The sequence below is a fragment of the Furipterus horrens genome, unplaced genomic scaffold, assembly GCF_987537825.1.
Source record: "Furipterus horrens unplaced genomic scaffold, mFurHor1.1.pri manual_scaffold_2, whole genome shotgun sequence".
NCBI lineage: Eukaryota > Metazoa > Chordata > Mammalia > Chiroptera > Furipteridae > Furipterus > Furipterus horrens.
In genome coordinates, this window is record NW_028327172.1 from 166,831,452 (window position 1) to 166,854,859 (window position 23,408).

General features: G+C 41.8%; 1 protein-coding gene across 1 annotated transcript in view; it reads right to left on the reverse strand.

Annotated features, from left to right (window-relative positions):
• Nucleotides 1-8,070: 8,070 nt before the first annotated feature.
• The window catches only part of FRAS1 (Fraser extracellular matrix complex subunit 1), a 461,942-nt gene continuing 446,604 nt past the window's right edge, over nt 8,071-23,408 (reverse strand). Inside the window, exons 70-74 of the mRNA XM_090266724.1 lie at nt 21,815-21,931; nt 15,005-15,171; nt 11,543-11,748; nt 10,296-10,442; nt 8,071-9,038 (exon numbers count right to left, since the gene is read on the reverse strand). Coding sequence (XP_090122850.1) covers nt 8,445-9,038; nt 10,296-10,442; nt 11,543-11,748; nt 15,005-15,171; nt 21,815-21,931 — 1,231 coding nt within the window. The 3' untranslated portion in view covers nt 8,071-8,444. The remainder of the gene's footprint in view (nt 9,039-10,295; nt 10,443-11,542; nt 11,749-15,004; nt 15,172-21,814; nt 21,932-23,408) is intronic.

Below are 23,408 nucleotides of genomic sequence, written 5' to 3' on the forward strand. Positions count from 1 at the left end.
AGGGCCCCCATGGTCCTAGGGTATCTGCAGATCCACCCACTCCAGAAACCACAATGAGGGCAATAGCTAGACTGGCGACAGTCTCATACAGAAAGTGGGTGAAGTGCTGGAAAAGGGGCAAGTGCTGAGTATGTGACATTGTTCCCTCTCAGACCCCTGCCCCATGTACTGCACCACAATGTGGTGAAATGGGTTGCCCAACACTGACAAGTACCTAAGGCTCCACCCCTTACAATGTAACAGGTACGATAGTTCCACCTAAGACACAGAGGCAAACACAGAAAGCTGCCAGGTTGAGACAGAGAAGTATGACTCAAAAGAGGGAGCAGATCAAGGCTCCAGAGAGAGAACTAAGAGATGAGGAGATGGCCAACCTAATATATGTAGAGTTCAAAAAATGGTGATAATGCTCACGGACTTGACAGACATGCTTGAGTACGGCAAACGCAGAAGGGGAGAAGTGAAGGCTAAGCTAAGTAAAATGAAGAAAAATTCACATGAAACCAATGGTGAAGGGAAGGAAACTGGGGTTCGAATCAATGATTTGGAACATAAGGAAGAAATAAACAGTCAACCAATACAGAATGAAGAAACAAGAATTGAAAAAAAAATGAGGAGAGGCTTAGGAATCTTGGGACAACTTTAAACGTGCCAACATCCAAATAATAGGGGTGCCAGAAGGAGAATAGGAAGAGCAAGAAATTGAAAGCTTCTGTGAAAAAATAATGAAGGAAAACTTCCCTAATTTGGCAAAGGAAATAGACATACAAGTCCAGGAAGCACAGAGAGTACCAAATAAGCTAGACCCAAAGAGGACCACTGCCAAAGGTTAAGATATAGAGAGAATCTTAAAAGCAGCAAGAGAAGAGGGTTACCTACAAAGGGGTTCCTATAAGACAATCAGCTGATTTCTCAAAAGAAACTTTGCAGGCAAGAAGAGACTGCCAAGAAGTATTCAAAGTGATGAAAAGCAAGGATCTACAACCAAGATTACTCTATCCAGCAAAACTATCCTTTAGAATAGATGGGCAGATAAAATGCTTCACTCACAAGGTAAAGCTAAAGGAATTCATCACCACCAAGCCATTATTATACAAAATGTTAAAGGGACTTAAGAGAAAGAAGAAGATCAAAAATATGAACATTAAAATGACAACAAACTCACAACTATCAACAACAGAATCTAAGAAATAAAAACAAAAACAAACTAAGCAAACAACCAGAACAGGAACAGAATCATAGATCTGGGAATCATTTGGATCAGCTGGGAAGGGGAAGGGAGAGAAATGGAGAAAAGGTGCGGTGATTCAGAAGCGTTAATTGGTTGGTACAAAATAAACAGGGGGATGTTAAGAATAGTATGGGAAAGGGTGAAGTCAAGGAACTTACATGCACGACCCATGGACATGAACCTGGGGGGGTGGGATTGCTGGAGGAAAGGAAGCTACTGGGTGGAAGGAGCAAAGGGAAAAAATTGGTACACCTGTAACAGCATAATCAATAAAATATACTTTAAAAAAAAAAGAAAAAAATCCAGAAAAGGTTATTTGATAAACATTTTCACCATTCTGAATACATAGAATTACTTTACAGTATTAGAAGCTAATTTTCATATATCACTTTATTTTTTAATAGAACAATTTGAGAGTCAGATATAAGATTTTAGAGCAAAGTTATTAAGGTGTATTTAAATATATATGATAAAATGTGAGGGAAAAGCTAATAAAAGCAGATTTAATTGACCAAGTGGTTATGGATATTAGATATACTTGTTCCTACAGTGGAATGCTGAGCCATCTTGGCATATAAGAGCCAAGTGCTACATTTTCAGAAATTTTGCAAGCCAGTTGTTAAGCACAGCCATTGTTACAGTTATAATAAATAAACACAACTGAATAACGTATGTTAGAAACAAAAATATTCAAAATTAATCACTCATTTATTTTACCATATTTTACTGTTACTGATGCTCAAGGTTATTTTTGCCTGATATATCTGTGTTGTAAGAGTACTTGATAAAGTTGTGTTCCTGTGCCTCTCTTTCCATCTGTATGTTCAGTGAAATTATGCTGGTAGGTAGAATTCAGCACTGGTGGGTCATATACAACAGGAAAACCATCCAAATGCTACAGAACAGGCCTCTCTGGGTCCTAAAAGCCAGTTGTGAAATGTTTATCAGCATGCCACTGGTTATAGTAATGGGCAATGTAAAATTAAGACATACTTTGAGTTCAAATGTTTGTTTCTTTAAAAAAGTTATTTCTTATATATATTACAAAACTATAATCAAATGGCACTGAATTTAAGGACTGTCTGGCAGAAGAGAAACAACATATTCAAAGAGTTTGAATAAAGTTTTATTTTTTATTTTATTGATTTTAGAGAGAGACAGAGGAAGGAGGAAAGAGAGCAAAAGAGAGAGAAAGACAGGCAGGCAGACAGACAGACGGACATTGATTTGTTGTTCCACTTATTTATGCATTCATTGGTTGTTTCTTGTATGTGCCCTGACCTTGGCATATGGGGATGATGCTCTAACTAACTACCTGGCCAGGGCTGAATAAAGAGTTTTAAAAAGAAACTCTTCTTAGATGTGGGGGCAGGGTTAAGGAATCCACAGGGGTGATGAATCCCCGAGGACCAGGAACAGGGTGGAATTACCACCTCTAGGGCTGCATAGACAAGGGAGGGAAGGTGTCATCAGAGCCTTTCAGAACTGAAAACTCTAGAAGAAGGGCTGCCCCACAGGACCCACACCATCAGAACCACAGCGGCGCAGTGGGGACCTCAGAGAGGGATAGAAACATCCCAGCTTCTCTCCCATCATTTGGCGGCTCTCAACCAGAAGCCAAGGGGCAGAGGAGCCTTTGGAGAAGCAGTTTGGAAAGGCATGTTCCTGGAGCAGAAACAGAGCAGGGAATCTGTGTGGAGACAAACAGAATAAGCAGCCCAGGACTTTTGTGAGTCACTGTTATCAAGCGTTGTTTCATTTTGGACACATTCCTTAGTTGGGGGATTTAAGGGAGACATCTTGAAATTGGTTTTTAACAATTTTTGGGAAGTCTCTCAGAGACAGAGGTTCTATAACTTACTGGTTTGGAACTTAGTAGCCTTAAACCAAATGAGCTCAGGAACAACTCTGCTAGTTTTTTTTTTTGTTTGTTTTGTTTTGTTTTTTTAGAGAGTTGCAACATGGGTCTGTTTTGTTGTAGCAATCAAGTGACTGAATTTTTCATGACAAGCATTAAATCCAAGTTATAGGAGCTTTGGACTATTTTAAAGGAACGCAAATTTGTGCTCGTGAAGGTGTTCTGGCAAAGATTTGAAATCCTGAGATTCATATGGAACTTCCAAAGACAACTCTCCAGGACAATCACCTCGAACTATGTCATAGGGTTGTTACAAGGCCTGAATTGGGTAGAGAATGTAAAGGAGTCATTCATTGCTCTTGATTGTCAGATGTGCCCAGTATGTTATTTGCTACTGTCCCTAGAAATTTATTAACCTCGCCATATGCCATTCTGAAGGGCTCCTAATTAGAGTGCTCTCAGGCTCCTTTGGGGACAGAATCTCTGTTACACATGATGGTGTGAACGAAAAAGCGGGGTGGGAGTGCTACACAGACCTGACAAACTCAAGAAGGTACATGGCATGTCTGACATGCTCAGTGACCAAAAGTAATCACACAGGATGATCTGGACGCTAACTTGTAAGTGGGCAGGTGATGGTGGGAAGTCACATTCCAGACCTACGGCTTTAGTAAAAGGTTAGATTTTATCTTAAGGGAATCCTGTCTATTGCTTTTGTGCATCTGGGATAATATAACTTTGAAATGTCCAAATACTTTTCACTTCCAAATCCTTCAAAAACAGACCCACTAGCAACAAAGCATGAAGCCGCTGAAACTCCTCATGATGTTCTTGCCCACATACCATCTATATTCACCATAATTGTTAAATGTTCACTATCTTGTGCCACCCATATAAAAGAAGTGTCTATTTCTCCCTTTTCCTTTTAATTCAATCCCAGAGATTTCCCAGCCTTCTCTCCCACCTCCTTATCTAACCACCAATAGATTTCATGTAAACTTCTTTTCTCCTTTGATTCTAAATGTATTAAAAGAACTATAAAACTGCCTTTCTCCAGAGCATTTCCTAAATCTATTGAGATCTTGCTTTGGGGCATGTCCTCAAAATTTTGGCTAAAATAAATTCTTATTAATGCTTTCTACAGGTTTAGAAATTCGTCAACATTTACTGGCATCTTAATATTAGGTTAAAACATATGAAACTACTGATATAGGGCTATTTTTAATCTACAAGATTAATTATATGGGGTTGAACCTAATGGGATATTCTCAATATAGTCTTCTTCTCCTGCTCCCAGTATTTCTTCAAAAACCCTTGTCTGTGAGATGTTGCAAAATCAGTATGAAAACTCATTTTTTGCCACTTCCTCCCAAGTTTCCTAAACATTATAGCTATACAATTTCAGGTCTTAGGGAGCTTTATCATAGCCAGTCCTAACAATTCATGGGTTGGTGTCTGATACAGCTTCTCCATGGGCCGTGGAGAAATCCACCGCAAGGCTTGAAGCAAGCTGCGAGGCCAGGGACAACTGCGAGGAAGTGAAGCTTATATGTTAAGTCCTTGGCGACATCTAAGGAAATCCTAGGCTTGGTTGTGGCATCCTTTCCAGTTTTTATGAAAACATGCTTTCTCAAGTCTTGCTGAGTTTGCTAATGTCCCTGAAAACGTGCCAACACCTTCTGCTGGTCACCATCCTTGGCAATATTTTAATTTTTTTATATAAACCAATACCACAGCGGGGAAAGGCACACAAATGAACAGGTTTGCAGAATTCTGAGACTGCCTGGGCTCAGTCCCATTCTGATATGGCCATTTCCCCCTTCACACACCACTAAACTATTATTTGGTGCTCTGGTCATCTCCAGGGTGTTATGGCCACTGAATAAACCTTTGTGTGTGCATAATCATCTTATTGTATTGCATGTGGAGATTTTAATTGTTCCTCTTTGTCCTGGAGTTTCATCTGATTGAAAGAGAAGAGCTATGTTTATTTGGAGATGTGTAATATATTCTTTATCTTGCTCTTAGCACAGTTAATAAGTGTCTGAGATCCAATCTCAAAAAATCTTTGCTGCAAAATATTGAAACAGTTTTTCCATCTCAACGGCAATGTCTTTTGAGATGAAAAATCTAAAAAGCACATAACGAAAAAACTGCAACCAGACTGTCATTTATTAATACAAATTTATATAGTGGCATATGCTAATGGAGAGATCAGAAATTCATAACACACAAATTGGTATTGGAAGTACAAAAATCATTTGAGAGTCAAGAAATCAGGTTGACAGCACCACAAATGTTTCACTCAGTCTGAGCAGGTGTGTCGTGTCCAGGAATAACAAACATTCCTACAGGACACTGACACTGGATGTCAAAAGACTGTGCAAACTTATCCAGCACTATTTCCCATCCACCAATAAGAATCTGCAGGAGTCCTCAGGAGGCCTGGGGGACAAGAAAAGGCAGAAAAAAAACAGGCAGACTCTTCTTTCTTTTAACCTTCACTGCCAGCCAGCATGTGATAGCAAATAGCAACCCCTGAGGGGTTTTGTTCCTTCTTACCTAGAGGCATGGTATGAAAGGTTAGTAAAACACACACAAGGCATTAGTGAGCAAGTCAGAGAAACTGAAAGCAGAGTTTTGACTGAAATATAATTCCCCGTCAGTCACCAAATTATCTGATCCCTAAAGGAAGTATAAAACATAAATGAAATAAAAAATTCAGTATCAAAGGAGTGAACCTCAAGTTCACATCTTTTACCACGTCCTATGTAGTAAGTGTCACCCACCAGAGAAGCACCAGTCAGTAACAGGTGTGTCGTGGGGGGAGGGCAGAGAGGAAGGGAGGCAGTGATAGTCCAAGGCCTTTCCTTTTGCACAGGCAATTCACTGTCTCAGGGTCCTCACGGGAAGCTACCCTGGTCACGCAAGACCCCCTACACGGCGGCTGCTAGGAGAACTTGGAGATTTCAGTCTCCATCGCTTCCCCCAGAGGCTTCCTTCTGCCACCTGTCTGCACTCTTCCTGTCCAGGCATCCCCCTGTGTAGTCATGGATGTGCAAGAAGAATATCTGAGCAAATAGAAAGGTGTTGCCTTAATGTGTAAGCATTCTGGCAGGAGGAGCAGTTATAAATAATGGGCCAAATCAAAGTTGCTCCTCAAATGACTGGCTTCCTGTCCCTGTAGAATTACCATTACCCTCCTAAGTTGTTAGACAATTCTGTGCCCATCTGGTAAGCTCTCCAGCCATGAGACACCAATTCTGGATGTTTGTGAAGCAGATACATACGTTCTGCCCCAAGCTGCCTGAGCTGGTCTCAAGTAGCACCTGACCAGTCAGGAGTTTCCAGTTCTGGGCTCCCTCAGTTCAACCTGTCCTGAAAACTTTATACTCATCTCAGAGTGCTAAGCCAGACAGTCCTCTAAATGTCCTGCCCTGGAGACCAAGTCATAATCTCACCTCCTGCTAATACACTGTGATGACTTATCTGTTCAGTCCTCCTTAGACCATTGCCAGATGCATGTCTATGTGAATTGGTGCTTCTTTGTTCCAATCATAGATTATTTCATAATCCAAGTAGAAGCAAGTTTTTGGTATTTTTCTCTATGTGCCCTTGTGATATTGCCACCATAGTCTCTCACTTCCCTTTCCTAAATGTCCTCCTCTCTAACATACCCATGATACCAGTCATTTGTTCACTCAACAAATATTTCTGGAGTGCTACACTGGTCCTGCTCTCAAGGAGCTTGGAGTCTGGTAGAGATGCCTAAAATCTTTCATAGATCATTCTTTCTAGCTTTCAGTATCCAAATGTTTCCAGTTTGGGACATCCTCAAAGAGCTCGGGTCTCTCTAACACAAATATTACATAACATGAATGCTCTGTTATTTGCTCAGTGATTATGGTATGCCATGCATGAATCAGGAGGAGATAGTGTCTTACTCCTGAATAATGAAATGGTGTCTCCAGTTCAAAACAACATAACATGCATAGTTATATTTTTGCCTAAGACAGGGACCAAAAAGAAACACAAAAGCCAGCTGTGGGCATACTATGTGCAAAATCGTTAAGCTGCTATTTGAACACTAAATCACTTTAGAGCCATGTGTTTATAGCCTTGTCATGTGTTGATATGGTAAAATAAGTGACTGAGCTACCTGAAAAGAACCCCCACACACACAGAAGAGAAATCCCTGAAATACGGTACCAGGAATGGTGCCTTTATCTGCTGTGAGTACTAGTACTTTATCTGCTGTATTAGTAGGCATCTGTTAACTGATTTCACTCTGGCCTGGGCTTTCTCCTAATTTGCTTTATTCAAATGAATCACTTAGTTTCCTGAAACCCTAGCACAATAAAAACCCCACAGCTAGCAAAGCACATGGGCTTGTCTATTACTGGACTGGGCAAAGCCTGGGGTAGCAGAAGTGTGGTAGGTTTTTTAAGCATCCATGACAATATAGAAAAAGGCCATGGTGCATTGATCTTATTTTACAGCATCCTTCGACAGGGAGGATGTCTTGACACATCCTTGGTACAGCATAAACTAGTCAGGCACAAAGGACACCTCTGGGCCTAGGGTGCAATGCATCACTAATGTGCTCTGAGGTGCTTGCCAGGTCCCTCCTTTCCCCAGGTTTCAGTTGTCACCCACCTCCATAAGGGGGGGGGGGGTTCTGCCAAGCCTGATGTCTGATGACTGACAGCAGAGGCCCAAGGTTTCCCCTGGGAGTTACAGAGAGGTGTTCTCACCTAGAGCACTTTGAACCCCCAGGTGAAAAGGGCCCTGGAAATGCTAAGTACAATTAGAGGCCATGGAGTGCAGGCTGTCGAGAGGATACAATGAGCAAATATATCCATTGTGCTGATGAGCAGAATTTTGAATGGAATCTGGATGTCAGCAGTTTGAATTCTGCTGTCCAGAGGTCCAGGAATAGCCCAAGTAGAAGAAAGCTGGTGGGGGGGGGGTACAGGGGGGGGTACACTGAAGACCCTGAGTCCCACGCTCTGTCTAAGATCTGCCCTGTCCATTCCCCCGTCCTCTGAACTGCATCAGCTAACCTAACTGTCTTAACTCCTGTCCTGATACTAAAACACTTGCTTTCTAAGGTAGGTTTTCCAGAAGGAGACTATTAAAGGGATCCACAGAAAGAACTACTTCAGTCCTCTGGGGGTCTTGGTGGTTCTTTGTTGAACGAGGTAGCTCAGTTGTGAATTTATGCAAGTGATGTGTGCCTTCTGCCCCACAAAGCTATAGTTTTCCCTTTTTAATCTGCAAGATTATAAAAATACCAGTATTCTCCCTGTTTTATAAAAATGATTTTAGAAAAAAAATACACATGGGTCTCCTCCATTAAACTTCTGTTCCATCTTGTAAATTGTTGTGAACTCTGACTTCCAGATTCAATTTTTTTACTTTGGCGCCTTTGAATGCGTAAGCCACCTCAGCATCACCCAGGATGTTGACGTTCCTCACGGTGCAGTACTGTCTGTTCACGTTCTTCTCCACCCTGTCCAGGCTCCTCTTGGGCATATCCACTTTGGTATTCAGAGGGTATTCCTCCAAAATGTCCTCTGAGGGCGGTTTCTTTCTCTGTTTCTGGCACTTCCTGGTGATGAAACAAGCCACCAAAAGCACCAGAAGTAGAAGCATGATAGCAGCGAGTGCACTGCCAATAGACGCCCCAGTTTGGGACAGAGAAGCAGCTACAACCGGCTCTTGCATCTCCAGATTCAGGGATTTCATGTTGGTGCCGTTCTTGACTTGGTCTCCTTCATTGTCATAGATGAGGGAATCATCAAGGGTCAGCCGGCCACTCGGGTCCACCAGGTCCCTTCGGTTGCGCTTCAGAGGGGCTGTGAGAGAGCGCTGGACCCGGGGTCCTGAGATGGTGTCGGGGCCAATGATGTAGATGACCTGGAGGTACCACTGGTGTCCTGCTTCCACCTACAGCAGGAGGAGAACAGGAGACAAACTGAGCACTGCATTGTTGCCCACAGATGGCCTCTGACAAAAGGAAATGGAAAGACAGTTGCTACCACAAGTCTTGATACCTTTCATTTCTAAATTAGGGTGATTTTTGTCCAGCTATTCAGCCTTTTCTCTTTTTCCATCTACGTATAGGACAGTCCTAAGAAATATTTTTCATTGCCTCTTTAGCTAGGTAAAAGCTTATGATTTGTCAGTCTTCTTTGACAGCAGAGATGTAATGGCATTAATAACCACATTTATTTGCAGTGAGCTTTAACTGTGTGTTATGCTAATTTACTATTTAATTATGTACTTTTAAAAATTTGTTTATTTTTAGAGAGGTGGCAGGGAGAGTGAAAGAAGGAAAGAAACATCGATATACAAGACAAACATTGATCAGTTGCCTTTGGTATGTCTCCTGACCTGAGACCAAACCTGCAACCCAAGCAGGTGCCCTGGCTAGGAATTGAACCGGTGACCATTTGCTTTACGGGATGATGCTCAAACAACTGAGCTATACCAGGCAGAATTAATGTACTATGTATTGATGAACTTTAACTAAAATAGACTCATTCAACAAATATTCACTGAACACCTACTCTGTGCATAATAAGTAGATACTTGACAGAAATTTGCTAAATCTGTATAACTTCCTGGGTCATCCCCCAGTGGTTACATCACCAAGTATTTTATTGTCCTGTCATCTGGTCCCATCAAAACCCTGCATGGTTTTGAATTAACTTCAAAAGAGTGACAATAGTCCTGACATCTAAGGTCATAGATTACTATTTGGAGACAGAAAAAAGTGGAATTTCATCTTGGGAGTTCATGTTTATTACTGGGACGTAGAGTATTTTTGCTTATCAAATACTAGTAATGCTTGCCATTCTAAATTATTGTATTTATTATTTTGTTAAATGTTTTCCACATACTCGTGAAAATAGAGCCAAAAAAGGCAGGGAATATAAAAAAATTAGGAGAAACTAGAGTATCACAGGCACCAAGATACACACAATAAGAGACTACATGCAAATTAAAGACTTTTATCATTGTTTTGTTGTATTGGAGAAAGATGGCGAAAATTTTGGGTGAGTGATGAGCCTAACAGCAATAAAAAAGATGTACCAGCAAGATGCTATATAAAGAAACTGACAGTCCAGAGGTGATATCTTCCTTTTTGCAGCCGTTACAGTGGCCTCGGTCCTACACTTCTTTTCTTCTCACCACACTCACCTTATAGAGTGCATCTACTTTCAGAGTAAATCCATCCACCCCTGGCATGCTGCTGACCACATGGAAATCAGGCAATTCGGAAGCAAAATGGGCCTCAAAGGGCACGTCGTGGAAGTACTTATCAGTCACCTCTGGCTGACTGCGGTCCTAGATTTTCAGGGAAAAAACAAAACAAAACAGATTTAGAGAGATGAAACCACTGAACTGGCAAGTAGCAGTCACTGGGAGGGTTAGGTACTGGCAACTCCTGCCTTAGGTTGGGTCGGGAGAGTATGTGCAGCGAACACCCTCTCCTTAGGTTGACTGCTGCCTCTGGGCACCCATTGTCCTCTTCAAGGGAGGACCCTTGGTGGCCTCTGTGACCTCAGAGCACAGAGTAGAATAACCTAGACAAACGATTCTCAAGCTATTTGGTCTCAGGATCCTTAAGACATTTAAAAAGCAAGGACCCCAAAAGTCTTTTGTTTATGTGGTTTATATCTATCAGTATTTACTATATTAAAAATAACACCAAAAAATTTAAAAGTACTTCTTTACAAATTCATTTTAAAATGGCAATGAAAGGCCCATTGCATATTAACATAAGTAACATATTTTTTAGAAAAAATACCTATATTTACTCCCACCTCTGCATAAGAGAGCTGGCATTATTTTATATTTTTGCAAAATCTCTGAAAAAGAGCTAGATTCTCATAACTTCTCTATTCGATCAGCTGTGATATGTTGTTTAAGCTGAAGTATATGAAGAAAATACTCACACAGCTATGCAGCTGGGAAAGGGAAGAATGTTTTTAATAGCTTTTATCAATAACTTTTATCAATAAGTTGATAAGTGGTATTTTTAAAAGATTAGTTACAATGTGGGATCTGAAACCATATCAATAAACCTTTCACGCTCTCTGTACTCAAGAAGGAATGCGTGTGAAAAAGGCAAGCATCATCATAGTGTTATGAAAGTAGTTTTCACCTTATGGACTCCCTGAAAGAGTACTGAGGATATTCAGGGGTCTCTGGACCACACTTGGAGAAACTTTCCTTTTCCTGGGCCATTAGTAATAGCTTGTCTGGTTACCCACCATACGCATCAGATTTGGTAATATGTACCAGAATTCAGGTGATCAGAGAGAAACAAACAACAAATATCTTTATAAAACCACCAAGAGTGGGGCTGGGTTCTATCAGCTTTAGACAGAATTCATAGCTGAGAAAACCTACTTAAGTATCAACTGTTTAACACAGTTACATACCAGCAGCAAGAATCTGTGTTTTAGGTGTTTGTTTGGCTGAATGCATCCATACTGTGGTCCTTCATTGTAGATTGTCCCCGTGGGATCAAAGAAAGGCACGTAGCCATCCTTGCCAGTACAAAGATAGACTTTCTCCAGCTGGAGTTTATAAGCAGAATTAAGGTTTTGTTCTGGATTCCAAAGCACTCGGCCATAAAGAATTTGACCTGGAAAGATTGAGAGGCATTAATTAGGTCAGAATTTAAGATTAAAGAGAAAGTAATGTCAAAAGTACCTCTCTATGAAGAGCTCTCTGGATCCACATGCCCCTAAAATACTCATTTGTTTATTTACTTATTGCTTCTTTTATTCAATATGTATTAATTAAGTATTTAAGGTGTTCCAAGCAGTCTGTTACATGCAGGAGATACAAAGGTGACTGAGATACAGCTGAGAAGACAGAAATAAAAGCTAATAATAGCTAAGTAATTGCTTAAAATAGCTAACATTTAGCCTTGGCTAGTGTGGCTCAGCTGATTGGAGCTTTGTTCCATATACTGAAAGGTTGTGGGTTCGATTCACAGCCAGGGCACATGCCTAGGTTGTTGCATTCAATTCCCGGTCAGGGAGTGTACAGGAGGCAACCAATAAATGTCTCTCACTCTCTTTCTCTTTCTCTCTCTCTCTCTCTCTCTCTCTCTCTCTCTCTCTCTCTCTCTCTCTCTCTCCCTCTCTTCCCATTCCTCTCTGTCTAAAAGCAATGAAAATAAAATGTCCTTGGGTGAGGATTAAAAAAAAAAAAATAGCTAACATTTATCAAACTCATACTATTTGCTTGATAGTGTATTAAGTCCTTCCCATGCAAGAACTCATGTAGTACTGACAATTCCACAAATGAGGAAATCGAGGCACTGAGTGGTTAAGTGACTTGTTGAAGGTCACAAAGCTAGTATGTGGTGAGGGTGGGATTCAAAGTCAAAGTACTTTGGCTCTAAAGCCCACAATATTAACCATCATGATACTATGCTGTTATCAACAAGAGAGGAAGGTACATAATATTAAATAAGCATATAGCTGTGCACAGAAATCTGCCTGGGGAGAGGTATGGAAGGATTTAGCAAGGAGAGAGTATTTGAGCAGACTCCTGAAACATGAGCAGGCATTTGTCAGGTAAAACATCTTTAAGGAGGGGAGAGGGAGGGGGAACATTCTGGGTAAAAGAAACTTCAGTACAAAATACTGAATGCTGGGAGGGCAGGAATCCTGGGGTAGCTACTGTTTCCTCGGTGTCTGCTACGGACCTTACTTAATCGTCCCATGAGCCTAGAGAGATAGGTTCAATTATTATCCCCGTTTAAAATAACTTGTCCAAGTTTTCCTATCTGCGATATGAGGGACAGGACGTGAGCACATATGTGTCTTGCTCCAAATGCTTGCCCAGAGCATTTACTCTATTGTAGGTAAGTGTGATTAGACTGGAGGATGTACAGAAGCTCTAGCAGGAGGAACTCCTGTGAAGACAGATTCATGATGCTGAGGATTCTGGAATTAAGTATGTAAGTAACAGGTAACACTAGAAGGCTTTAAGCAGGGGCATAATATCACCACTCATGGGCTTGGGAAAATCGAGTGGAGCAAAGACAAAGAGACTACAGTCACAGAGATCAGATGGGGGCTGTTTTAATGCTCTACTGATAGGTATCTAAAGTACAACTGTGAGGCAAGGGGATGGATTCAAGAAATGTCTAGGGGTCAGATTCCTTTCAGTTTAAAGACAGACGGGCTGTGGGAGGTGAAGAGGTGAAGGATAACTCTGGGTTTTTTTCCTGGGGCACCTGGAGTATGATGATGCAGTCTGTGGGGCAGCAGATATGGGAGAGACACATCTGGAGGGAGTTCAGTCCACTGCTAGACATCTCTGGGTGTCTGAAAGACATCCACTGGAGAGGCTTGGTAGTTCCAGAATGCATGTGGAAATGAGAGATCAGGGATTAGGGAAACTTTCATGGAATGGCTGTGGAGTAGTAGGAGTCTAGGAGGTTCAGAGTAAACTGACGGAACAAGCCATGGGAATGGCCATAGGTAGCACTGAAGTGAGAACAGAGGGAGCCAAGCATGGAACTGGGGGGGCAAAAGCACAGACAGGACTAAGAACAGAGTCCCAGGGAAGGAGAGTGAGAAGTGGTCAGGGAGGCAAGATGGTGTCAAGTGAGGCTGGCGCAAAGGAAACCAGACAGGAAACACGTGTCAAACTCCATGGATTTGGTGTCATCGACAAGACAGAGTCCTGAGCTCTAGTGGGACAAACCCCGCCTGTAGTATAGGCGGCCGGATGAGTGATTGTGAAGAAAGGCCATGGAGACAGTGTACGGTCACCACTCCTTTAGGAATTTCTTCAGTGAAACGAAAAGGAGAAAATGGGCTAAAGTTTAAAGTGGAGGTAGGGTTGACAATTTTTTTTCTCCTGTTATGGACAGGAATTGAATGTGTTTTTAGGGTGAGAGAAAAACTTCAGATAGAAGAGGAGATTAAAAGTAAAAAAAAGGCAGAAGGGGTAATTGAGAGAGGAAAGGCAGATCTTAAAATTAATTTATTCATTCAACAAATACTTACTGAGCACCCAGGCACTGGTGGTGTGGTGTGCAAACTTGATATTTAATCACAAATATTTGTTCTCAAAGAACTTATAGTCAATTGGTAGAGATAGGCAATAAATAAGTAAATAACATTATATATTATAAAATATTAAAAATATGGTAAGTACTATTAAGAAATGAATAGTGCTCTGTGAAAGTGAGAAATATGGCCTTGGATTGTCTGGTGTAGTCAAAGAAATGCTCTTTGAAGAGATTAACATGGGTCTTAATTGAATTTATTGGGGGTGACATTGGTTAATAAAATTATATAGGTTTCAGGTGTACATTTCTAGAATACATCATCTGTATATTGTATTGTGTGTTAACCTCCCCAAGTCAAGTGAAGGAGATTAACAATGAAGAAGAGCTGTGAAGGAGAGCAAGGAGCTAGCTTTTTGAAATGTTAAGGGAACCATGTTTGGGTCACCAGGGGGCAGAGGAAGCATGTCAGGTCGAGAAAGCAGGACGGAAAGCACATACACGTTTGGCACAGCTTTGAGGCTAGTAGACACTGGGGGTCATATTGCAATCTCGCTGAGGAACTGAGAGATAAAGCAACTTACCCAAAGTTAGTATGTTAGAATATGTTTGGAAACCTAGTCTTCTGTGCTTTTCCACAGTGCCAATAATTATACTGCCACGTATGTGATCTTATTGTGAAGTGACATGAAGGGAGAATATGGGTCTCTTCCTTGACTAATCGTTGGCTGTCCTGGCATCAGCCCCAGGGGAATCTCCACTGGCAAGTTGACTGAGAACTGATAAGCACAGAGGCTAGCCCAGGGGCTTATCTGAAAACTTCAAATCCAGCCACAATCACTTTGTACAGGCTAAGGAAACAACTCACCCTTTGAGAAGGCCCCCTTGTAATCCATTTCTGCCAGTGACATATCAGATGTGTTGGGATCCATGAGGAACACTTTCTCATTATTGCAGAGCTGAAATTCAGTATTAAGAGAATACACAACTGGCACAGGGCGGTTGGTCTGCTGAAATGCAATGGGTATCAGGAATCTACATGTGGGAGAAACAAGAGCTTCTTGAAAGGTCAGCTTTGCAAAGGTCATTCGAGCTGCCTTCCCCTCCCCACCCTTCTTAGGATTGTGAACAGTGTTTTGTTATAGGTGCTAAATACTTACTGAGTAAAGAGATGTATATAGGAGAGAAACTTTATTAGTTTGGGTCATTATGAAGTTAATCGATTCTTTTAATTAGGAATAATCTAATTGCCTGTAGGCCCCTGCTCTCTGATTGCCAAAGGAATCATTGCCATGCTGCCTAGCCTAGACACCCCCTTCCCAGGTATAGTGCTCTGAGACTGACTTAGATTCCTCCTTCCCAGGTCCTCATGCTCTCAGACTTTGACTTAGACTCTTCCTTCCAGGTCCTCATGCTCTCAGACTCTGACTCTTTCAACCTGATCAAAACATTTATCTTGTGTCCCACTCTTGAAGACATTGCTTGACAAATACTCTTGCCTCCTTTCACTCAAACCTCCCTGGACTTCTTTCTCAGCCTTTTGAACATGCTCCTTCCTTCTCATTAAGCTTTTGTTATGTGATAGACATTGTTCTCAAGATGGGAATTCATCTGTGAACAAAGTCCTCAGAGAAGTCACTTCTAACAGGGAGATAGTTAATAAACTAAGTAAGTTAAAAAATAATATAGTACACTAGAAGGTAACATGTCATTAGGAAGAAAATTATGCTAGGAAAAGTTCAGTTGGAAATTTTAAACACGTTTGTCACGGGAGGCCTCAGTGAGAGGAAAACATTATTCAAAGGCCGGCAGAAAGCTTGCCAGGCACAGGAAACAGTAAGGGCAAAGGTTTGGGGTAACAAGTGTGCCCAATATATTAGAACAGCCTATTAGCTAGAATGGCTGGAATGAAGCAAGAGAAGGAGAAGAGACCACAGAGGTAACTGGAGGCCACGTTAGCCTTATCTCATACAGTAAGAACTTCAGGTTTTACTTAAAAATGTTGAAGGGTTTTGAGAAAGTGAGTGGGATCTGCTGTGTTGAGAACAGACTGGAAGGATGAAGCAGGGTGACCTGTTAGGAGGCTAACGCAGTATGTAATCCAGGTAAGTGGTGACAGTGGTTCTGACCAGGGCAGCTGCCACACGGCTGTGAAAATAATTTGATTAGTATATTTTATAGGCAAAGTCCCTAAGCGTGGTGAACAGATTAGATGTGGGGAATAAAAGTCCCAAAGTAAGAGAGGAGTCAAGGATGTTTTTAAGAATTTGGGTGAACCCTGGCTGGTGTGGCTCACAGTTGGTTGGAGTGTTGTCCCATAAGCCAAAAGTTCACAGGTTCAATTCCCAGTCAAGGCACATGCTTAGTCAGGGTGCACAGGAGAAGGCAACAGATCAATGTTTCTCTCTCATGTTGATGTTTCTCTCCCTCCCTCTCTCTCTCTCTCTCTCTCTCCCTTCTCCTGTCTCTAAATCAATAAGCATGTCCTCAAGTGAAGACTTAAAAAAAAAAAAACAATTTGGATGAAAGCACCAAGAAAAGGCATTGGCAAAGATTTTTTGTAAATGGCCAAATAGGAAATATTTTACACTTTGTGGCCCTATGGTCTCTGTTACAACTACTCCACTCTAATTTTGTAGCATGAAAGCAACCACAGATGATATGTAAATGAATGAATGTGAATGCCTTCCAATATAAAAGTTGACTTACAAAGTCAGGCAATGAGATGAAGTTGACCAGTGGGGTAGTTTGCCATCCCTGGCCTAGAAGGTGGGAGTTGCCCTTATCTGAGATAGGAAAGTGGCAGGAGGAACAGATTTGCTGGAGGAAGATGAAGGATTCAGTGACAGGCATGCTCAACCTGAGAGGCCTATAAGAGAGCCAAGTGGAGATGCTGAGTAGTCCCTCTGATGTACAAGTTTGAATTAGGGAGGTAAGCCCTGGGCTGGAGGTGCTCCTTTGTATGTAAAACCATGAGAATGAATGAATGAGATCACCAAGTGAAAGAGAGAAAGGAGAGACTGTTGAAACATGAGACAGGGCCCTCTGAGTTCAAACTATGGTCAAGAGAAGGAAGCAGCAGAGCAAACTGAGAAGAAAAGCTGGCGAGGTAGGAGAAAAACCTCCAGAGCATGATATTCTAGCTGAAGAAAGTGCTCCTAGGAGGAGGCCGTACAACTGTTACCTGCTGCTAAGGTGTCACAATAATACAATAATGAAGATTGAGACTCAACCCCTGACCTAGTCATCGGTGACTTGGTAAGAGCAAGCTGGCTTGAAGGCTGTGAGCCGAAGCCTGATTAAAGCGGGCTCAAGAGACGACAGGAAGAAAAATTGGAAATTGGAAATCTAGGCAACCCTTTAGGGGCATCTGGAAGGAAAAGGAAGGAGAAAAAAGGAAGGGTGTGGAGGGAGGAATGCAGTCAAGAAAGTTTTTTCTTTTTCCTGTAAGATGGGAAAATGTATATTTTTATGCTGGTTGAAGCTATTTATAGAGAGGGAAGAACTGCTTGTGAGATGTTCTTCATAAAGTGGACAAGAGGGTTGGGGTTCCAGTGCATGACTTATGAAGGTGGGTGGATATGGTGGGAGGGGCTTCTGAGTTACCTTCTGATGGATTGCTATGATGGTAGGGGCTTCTGTGAGTTACCTTCTGATTTCTTCTGTTTCCTTGGTGAAACAGGACACAAGGTAATCAACTGACAGTAAGGATGGGAGATGTAGCAAGTTTTGAGTAGGAAGGAGAAGAAATAAAATACTTGAGAAGAGAGAAGGAAATCATTGGTTGGGGACCCATTGTACTTTGCTGGGAAGCTCTGAGGGCTAACTTTAGATTAGTGGGAATAGATTTAAAGTTCCCTGACTTAGACTTTGCTGGAGATTCTGCTGGAACCTTTTCTCCTTCTCTAACTACACTCCTTTGCTTAGTTAACTCTTATTCTCCAGATCTCAACTCAAACACGATTCCTCTACAAAGCTTACCCCCCTTGTTTCCCTTCAGGCTCAGTCAGACCGCTTATTATTTGTTCTCATTACACTGTGCATTTACTTTCATAGTACTTAGCATGGTTCAATATTTTGTTGAAATGTTTCACTATCTGATCAAAACCTGCTTCACCCATTACAGGTTCCATAGTCATGGCCCATATCTATTCACTCACCATCGTATCTTCAATGCTAGCCAAGCTCCGGACACATATATTTGTTAAAGAATAATGCATGAGTGATATGCTTTACCATTCCAATAGAATCCATCTGACCATTCTTTAATTTTCAATCAAAGATGCTACAGTGGATAGGTTTGAGAGGGGTGAAGATGGAACTTGGGGTGTAGGAGAAATACAAACCATGGCTGACTTGCTTCAACAATTTTGATAGAGCCATTAGTTGTACCAAGAGCTCATATATCTGATCAGGGAAATATGTTTTTCATATTAATATCAGCATTACCAGTATCCACATAGTGCCTGGCACATAGGACACGCCATAAATATCTATTGATTGAATAGAATGAATAATGGACTTGAGATGGTAATGATGATGATTTATAAGGTTAGAATGTATGACATGCCTCACAAAATTAGGCATAATATGAAACACAATTCTTTTGAATTAAGCCTGAATCACCTGAGTCTGTCTGTATTATTTTTTGTGTTATACTTCTATTGCATCCACATAGAGCCATATAGATGATCAAAAGCAAGGTTGGGCCCAGGGAGAAAGTCACTCTGGGAATAATGGGGAAGATTTCCAACTCTGAAGCCTCAGTATACTTGACAACACCCTTCCCCCTGCAGTTTCCCTCACCCACACAGCTCTGAGCCTGCAGATAGGTTGGTGTCCTTTTTGCCCCTTTTGCCATATTCAAACCACAGTTCCTGTCTTGTATTAAAACAAAAAACAAACAAACAAAAAACCTAGCACCTACCCTGGAGAAATCTTCTTTCAAATATACACTAAAAGGCACATACAGTATTCTTTGTAAAAGAGAGAATCTGGAATATAAGCCAAATAGAGTGGCCAAATAAATTGTGAAGTATTCCTACAATGAATACCTTAATGCCGTGAAAAACAAACTACAGCTACATGAATCAACACAAATGTTGATTCACTCATGAATCAACATCTAATTCACTGAGAAAAAAAAAAGCTGAATTCATGCAGTCTGAAATTTTTATACAGAGTTAACATATAACCATAAACCAAAATAAGGGAAGATAAATACAGATCTCGGGCTAGCGGTTACCTTAGCGGGGAGGTGGGAGGGAAGGAGCACATTGAGGGTATTTAAAAGGTTCTGGTAATGTTCTATTTCTTTTTTTTTCTTTGACTTCATTTGTTATACAATGGAAATATCAGTGCCAATCTTGTGAGGGATCACTATAGTGAGAATTAAATGTTAAGAGCTTAATACAGGGCCCACCACCTAGTCTGTGCTCCACACGTGGTCATTAATATCACTGGTAGTTACTATTGTTCATTTTATCATTGGTATCACAGCCCAGGGGATATTCAATTTATTGTAGTTGCAATTTGTATTAAGTAATGTTCTGTTTCTTAAGGTTTTACATATGCACTATATGTGTTCTTCTGAAATGAAAAACTTTATATATGTACTATATATGGTCTTCTGAATTTTAAACCTTTAATATATGAATAAAATTCCCCAGCATATCTCATCAGATTTTTGCCCTTTATTCTTCCTTATTGCAGCCAACTATTATTTTTCTGGTCACCGTCCCGCCCACATTTGATTGACAGTGGCGCTCTCCACTAGCACTGCTCCTGCCATCCAGCTCGGGGAGTCCAGCTTCCATGTGGATGAACCATCTAATACCTTAGCCTCTCAGTTCCTTGATGTCCTCACCTCCAAAGAGTGTGTTCTTTGGAGACACCTATGCTTCACAGTCCTACTATGATCCACCTCCAAAAATATCATTTTCAAACCCTGACTTCTCCAACTCTTATCTTTCCAGCTCTCCTCTTCTCCCCACCCCCTCATTAATTCTGCTATCACACCAGGACCTTCCTGATCACGCTTACCGGGACACAGAGGGCCTGGCACACTGACACGCCATGATGGGGATGTACTCACGCTGTTACATATTTACGAACACTTCAGAAAACAGTCTGGCAGTTTCCTAAACAGTTAAATGTACATGATCCAGCCATTCCATTACTAGATATTTGCACAAGAAAATAAAAAGCAAAAACATTATGTCTATATAAATGTCTCAAACTTTAGTGTTCCTCACTTCCAGCTAATGCTTGGGTTCTCATTTCAGGCAAAATAGATTCAATCAAATTTCTACTTTGTCATTCTTACCTGCCAATCTACTAATTCCCCCTTCACCTGTATCCATACACTCTGCCTTCCTTCCTCTTTCAGTGGATGACCTCTCTCCGCTTCTTGCTAAGGCCACCCTTGTCCTGGATCTCCCCCCCCTGCCCCCCACTCAAGAACTTGACTGCAGATTTTCCCTCTCTCACTACATCATCAAATCTCCCATCATAGACCAATAGGGTCATTCCCACCAGCATATAAACATCCTGAAATATTGTTCAACCTAAAAAACAAAAATACAACCTTCTTTGGCCCCTCACATGTCTAGCCACTGCCCCATCCTCTGACGACCTTTACAACAAAACTCTTACTCACTGTTTTTCCCTGTTGTCCCTACTTTCTTGCCTCTGCCTCAAACCTGTTCCAATCAGGATTTATATCTCCCTTAGTTCACTGAACCTGCCCTTTGTCAAGATTGTCCTTGATGTCAGTATCGCCAAATCCAACAGTCTATTCAGCCCCTTAATTTGAAGCCATTTCAAATGATCTTCTCTTAGGAGTAATGTCAAATTCTGTCCTCAGCATCTTTTCTCAGAAATGTTTTCATTTCACTTTGCTCTGCTCCTAGAAAGGTGGTCTTAGACAATAAACTGCCTGAGAGTAGAGGTGGCTTTAATCTTCTGCTAGAATTTCCACATCTAGCCCAGAGCAAAGCACAGAGTGGGAGCTGACTAAACACTGGCTGAATGAATGGACATTGGTACAAGTCAGTCTCAGGTCTGAGCGGGGACGAGCTGATGCATAGGTGATCCTCTCTCTGCGTGGTAGGTATGGAACTGAATTAGTGACTACGGAACCATTGCTCCCAGGGGAAATACAGGATAGAGTTCCTGCAACCTCTGGTCCCAACATTTTCATCAACTGATCGATACCTAACCTTGTTTTACGTATGTTTCTGTTTAAAGATATCTTATTTAATACCTATTGTTAAGTATCATAGAACTCACACAGCAGCAGCACTAAAACTCACACCCAATGCTCCCCGAGGCACATCACTGACTGCTTGTGCTTAGGAACAGTAGGGGGCACTTCAGCACTATGCTCCGGAGCCATTTTAAACAAGGAAATTGCCAGCAAAAAGCACAAAAATTTAAAAACCGTGGCAGTACATAGGCTGTGCAAAGACCCTGTTTACAGTACAAGACCTGAAACAAGGTGGCAGAGCTCTGCCTTGTTCAGCCTGAGCCAGGAACGCGTGTGTCTCGGGACTCAACATTTTGTCACTGCATGTTCGCACATGACCATGAAATCACCCCCAAACTGGTTCTGGGGTTCAAATAAGTGTTAGCCAGTAGGCAAATTCATAAATAATGAGGGTTGACTCTATTTCCCTACCTTTCCGGGGCATGTGCAGTGCAGGCCAAAGGCTTCTCTCCTGGGTCCACCCACGGCTGTGTGGGCTGCACAGTGCAAGGGATCAGGTAGATGGTGTACTCCCCCGAGTAGTCCTTCCTGGCAACGGGCAGAGCAGACTGGGGTTAGAGGGAACGATTTATGGATTCCTCACTCACCTGGAAACACACTGAGTTCATTGAACAGTGTTCAGATGGTTTTTGTGCCCTGCATCTAAGAACATCTATGAATCTGCAAACACAATTTTCAGGAATTCACCACTGATCATTCTGATCCTCAGAGTATTATCCAGGTGTTAAATAAGGCTACTTTCGTTTATTCAAGTCCTTTTCATGAGGAAAGCTGATATTGTTTCTAAAAACCTAAAAGGCGCAGGTGAAGATCACACAGAAATGGCCACTTTCCGAAGATTTCCATGAACTTGTCGGACAATTTCTCTTTGGGGTTTTTTGTTGACTGATGCCCTGTTCATCTCATTCTCAACCGCAAAAGCTTTACTTACCAACAGGTAACTGTCAGCTGCTGCTCTCACAGGAGAGGGAGCAAATGCCTCAGGGTCCAACGACACCCCTCCAGAGAAAGCTCCCACCCCCATTTCATTAGCGTTCAGCTTGGGGGCTCCTCTCTTAAGCCTCATCCCTTTAAGAAACTGAAAAACAATATCACTTCTCATAGGAGACTTCTTGGCTGGGAACTTCCCAGTTTCCGGCGGGGTACGGGATTCTGTAGGTCAGGACGCTGAAAGCACGGAGCCTTTGAACCCTAACCGACTTCATTTCCCACACTTGTCACCGAGTAGCAGTCCAGCCCTGGCAGGTTGCCTGGAAGGCAGCCAGATATCAGAAGCTTCAGGAAGATTCTTCAAGGGCCTTGGGAGGCTGCCATCCATTGAAAGAAGAGTGCAGGGCTGTGAATCTTAATTATAACTGTTGTGAGCAATGTGTGAATGGTCCTCAAATCCACTGGTTATTCTTTGACCATTTCTTTTGTATTGTTTACTTACTACTAAAGTTACAGCAAAGTTTTGGTAAAAAAAATAATTAAACAAAACTCGTATGGGACATCCTGGGGTCTGGTTAGTGGAGTGGCACAGGAGATAGTCTGACCCAGGCTTGGCTTTGCCTCTGCTATGGTTATATGATTTCAAACAAACCATGCACACCTTCAGGGCTTAGTTTCTAAACCCCTTTAAATGCCCTGCCCTGAAAGTCTGTATGTCTGTGTGTCTGCAGTTTTCCCATCTTCCTGTAAAGCTTGGAGCAGCAGAAAATGAAACATTGGACACCATATTCGAATTGCATGAAAATTAACATGCATAATGTGAATAGTAACGCTTAATTAATAGAAATACTTAATTAAGCAGAACTGTCCTTGGAATAGCCTGCCTTTCAAAAAGTCAGGCCAGATTATGTCACTCCTCTGCTCAAACCCTGTGGTGGCTTCTGCAGCACTAGAGTAAAAGTCAAAGCCCACACCCTGGCCTACAGGGCTCCATGATGGCCCTACCTCATCTCCTACTTCTCTGCTGCCCATGACCCTACTCCTTGCTCACTCCACTGCAGCTACTCCAGCCTCC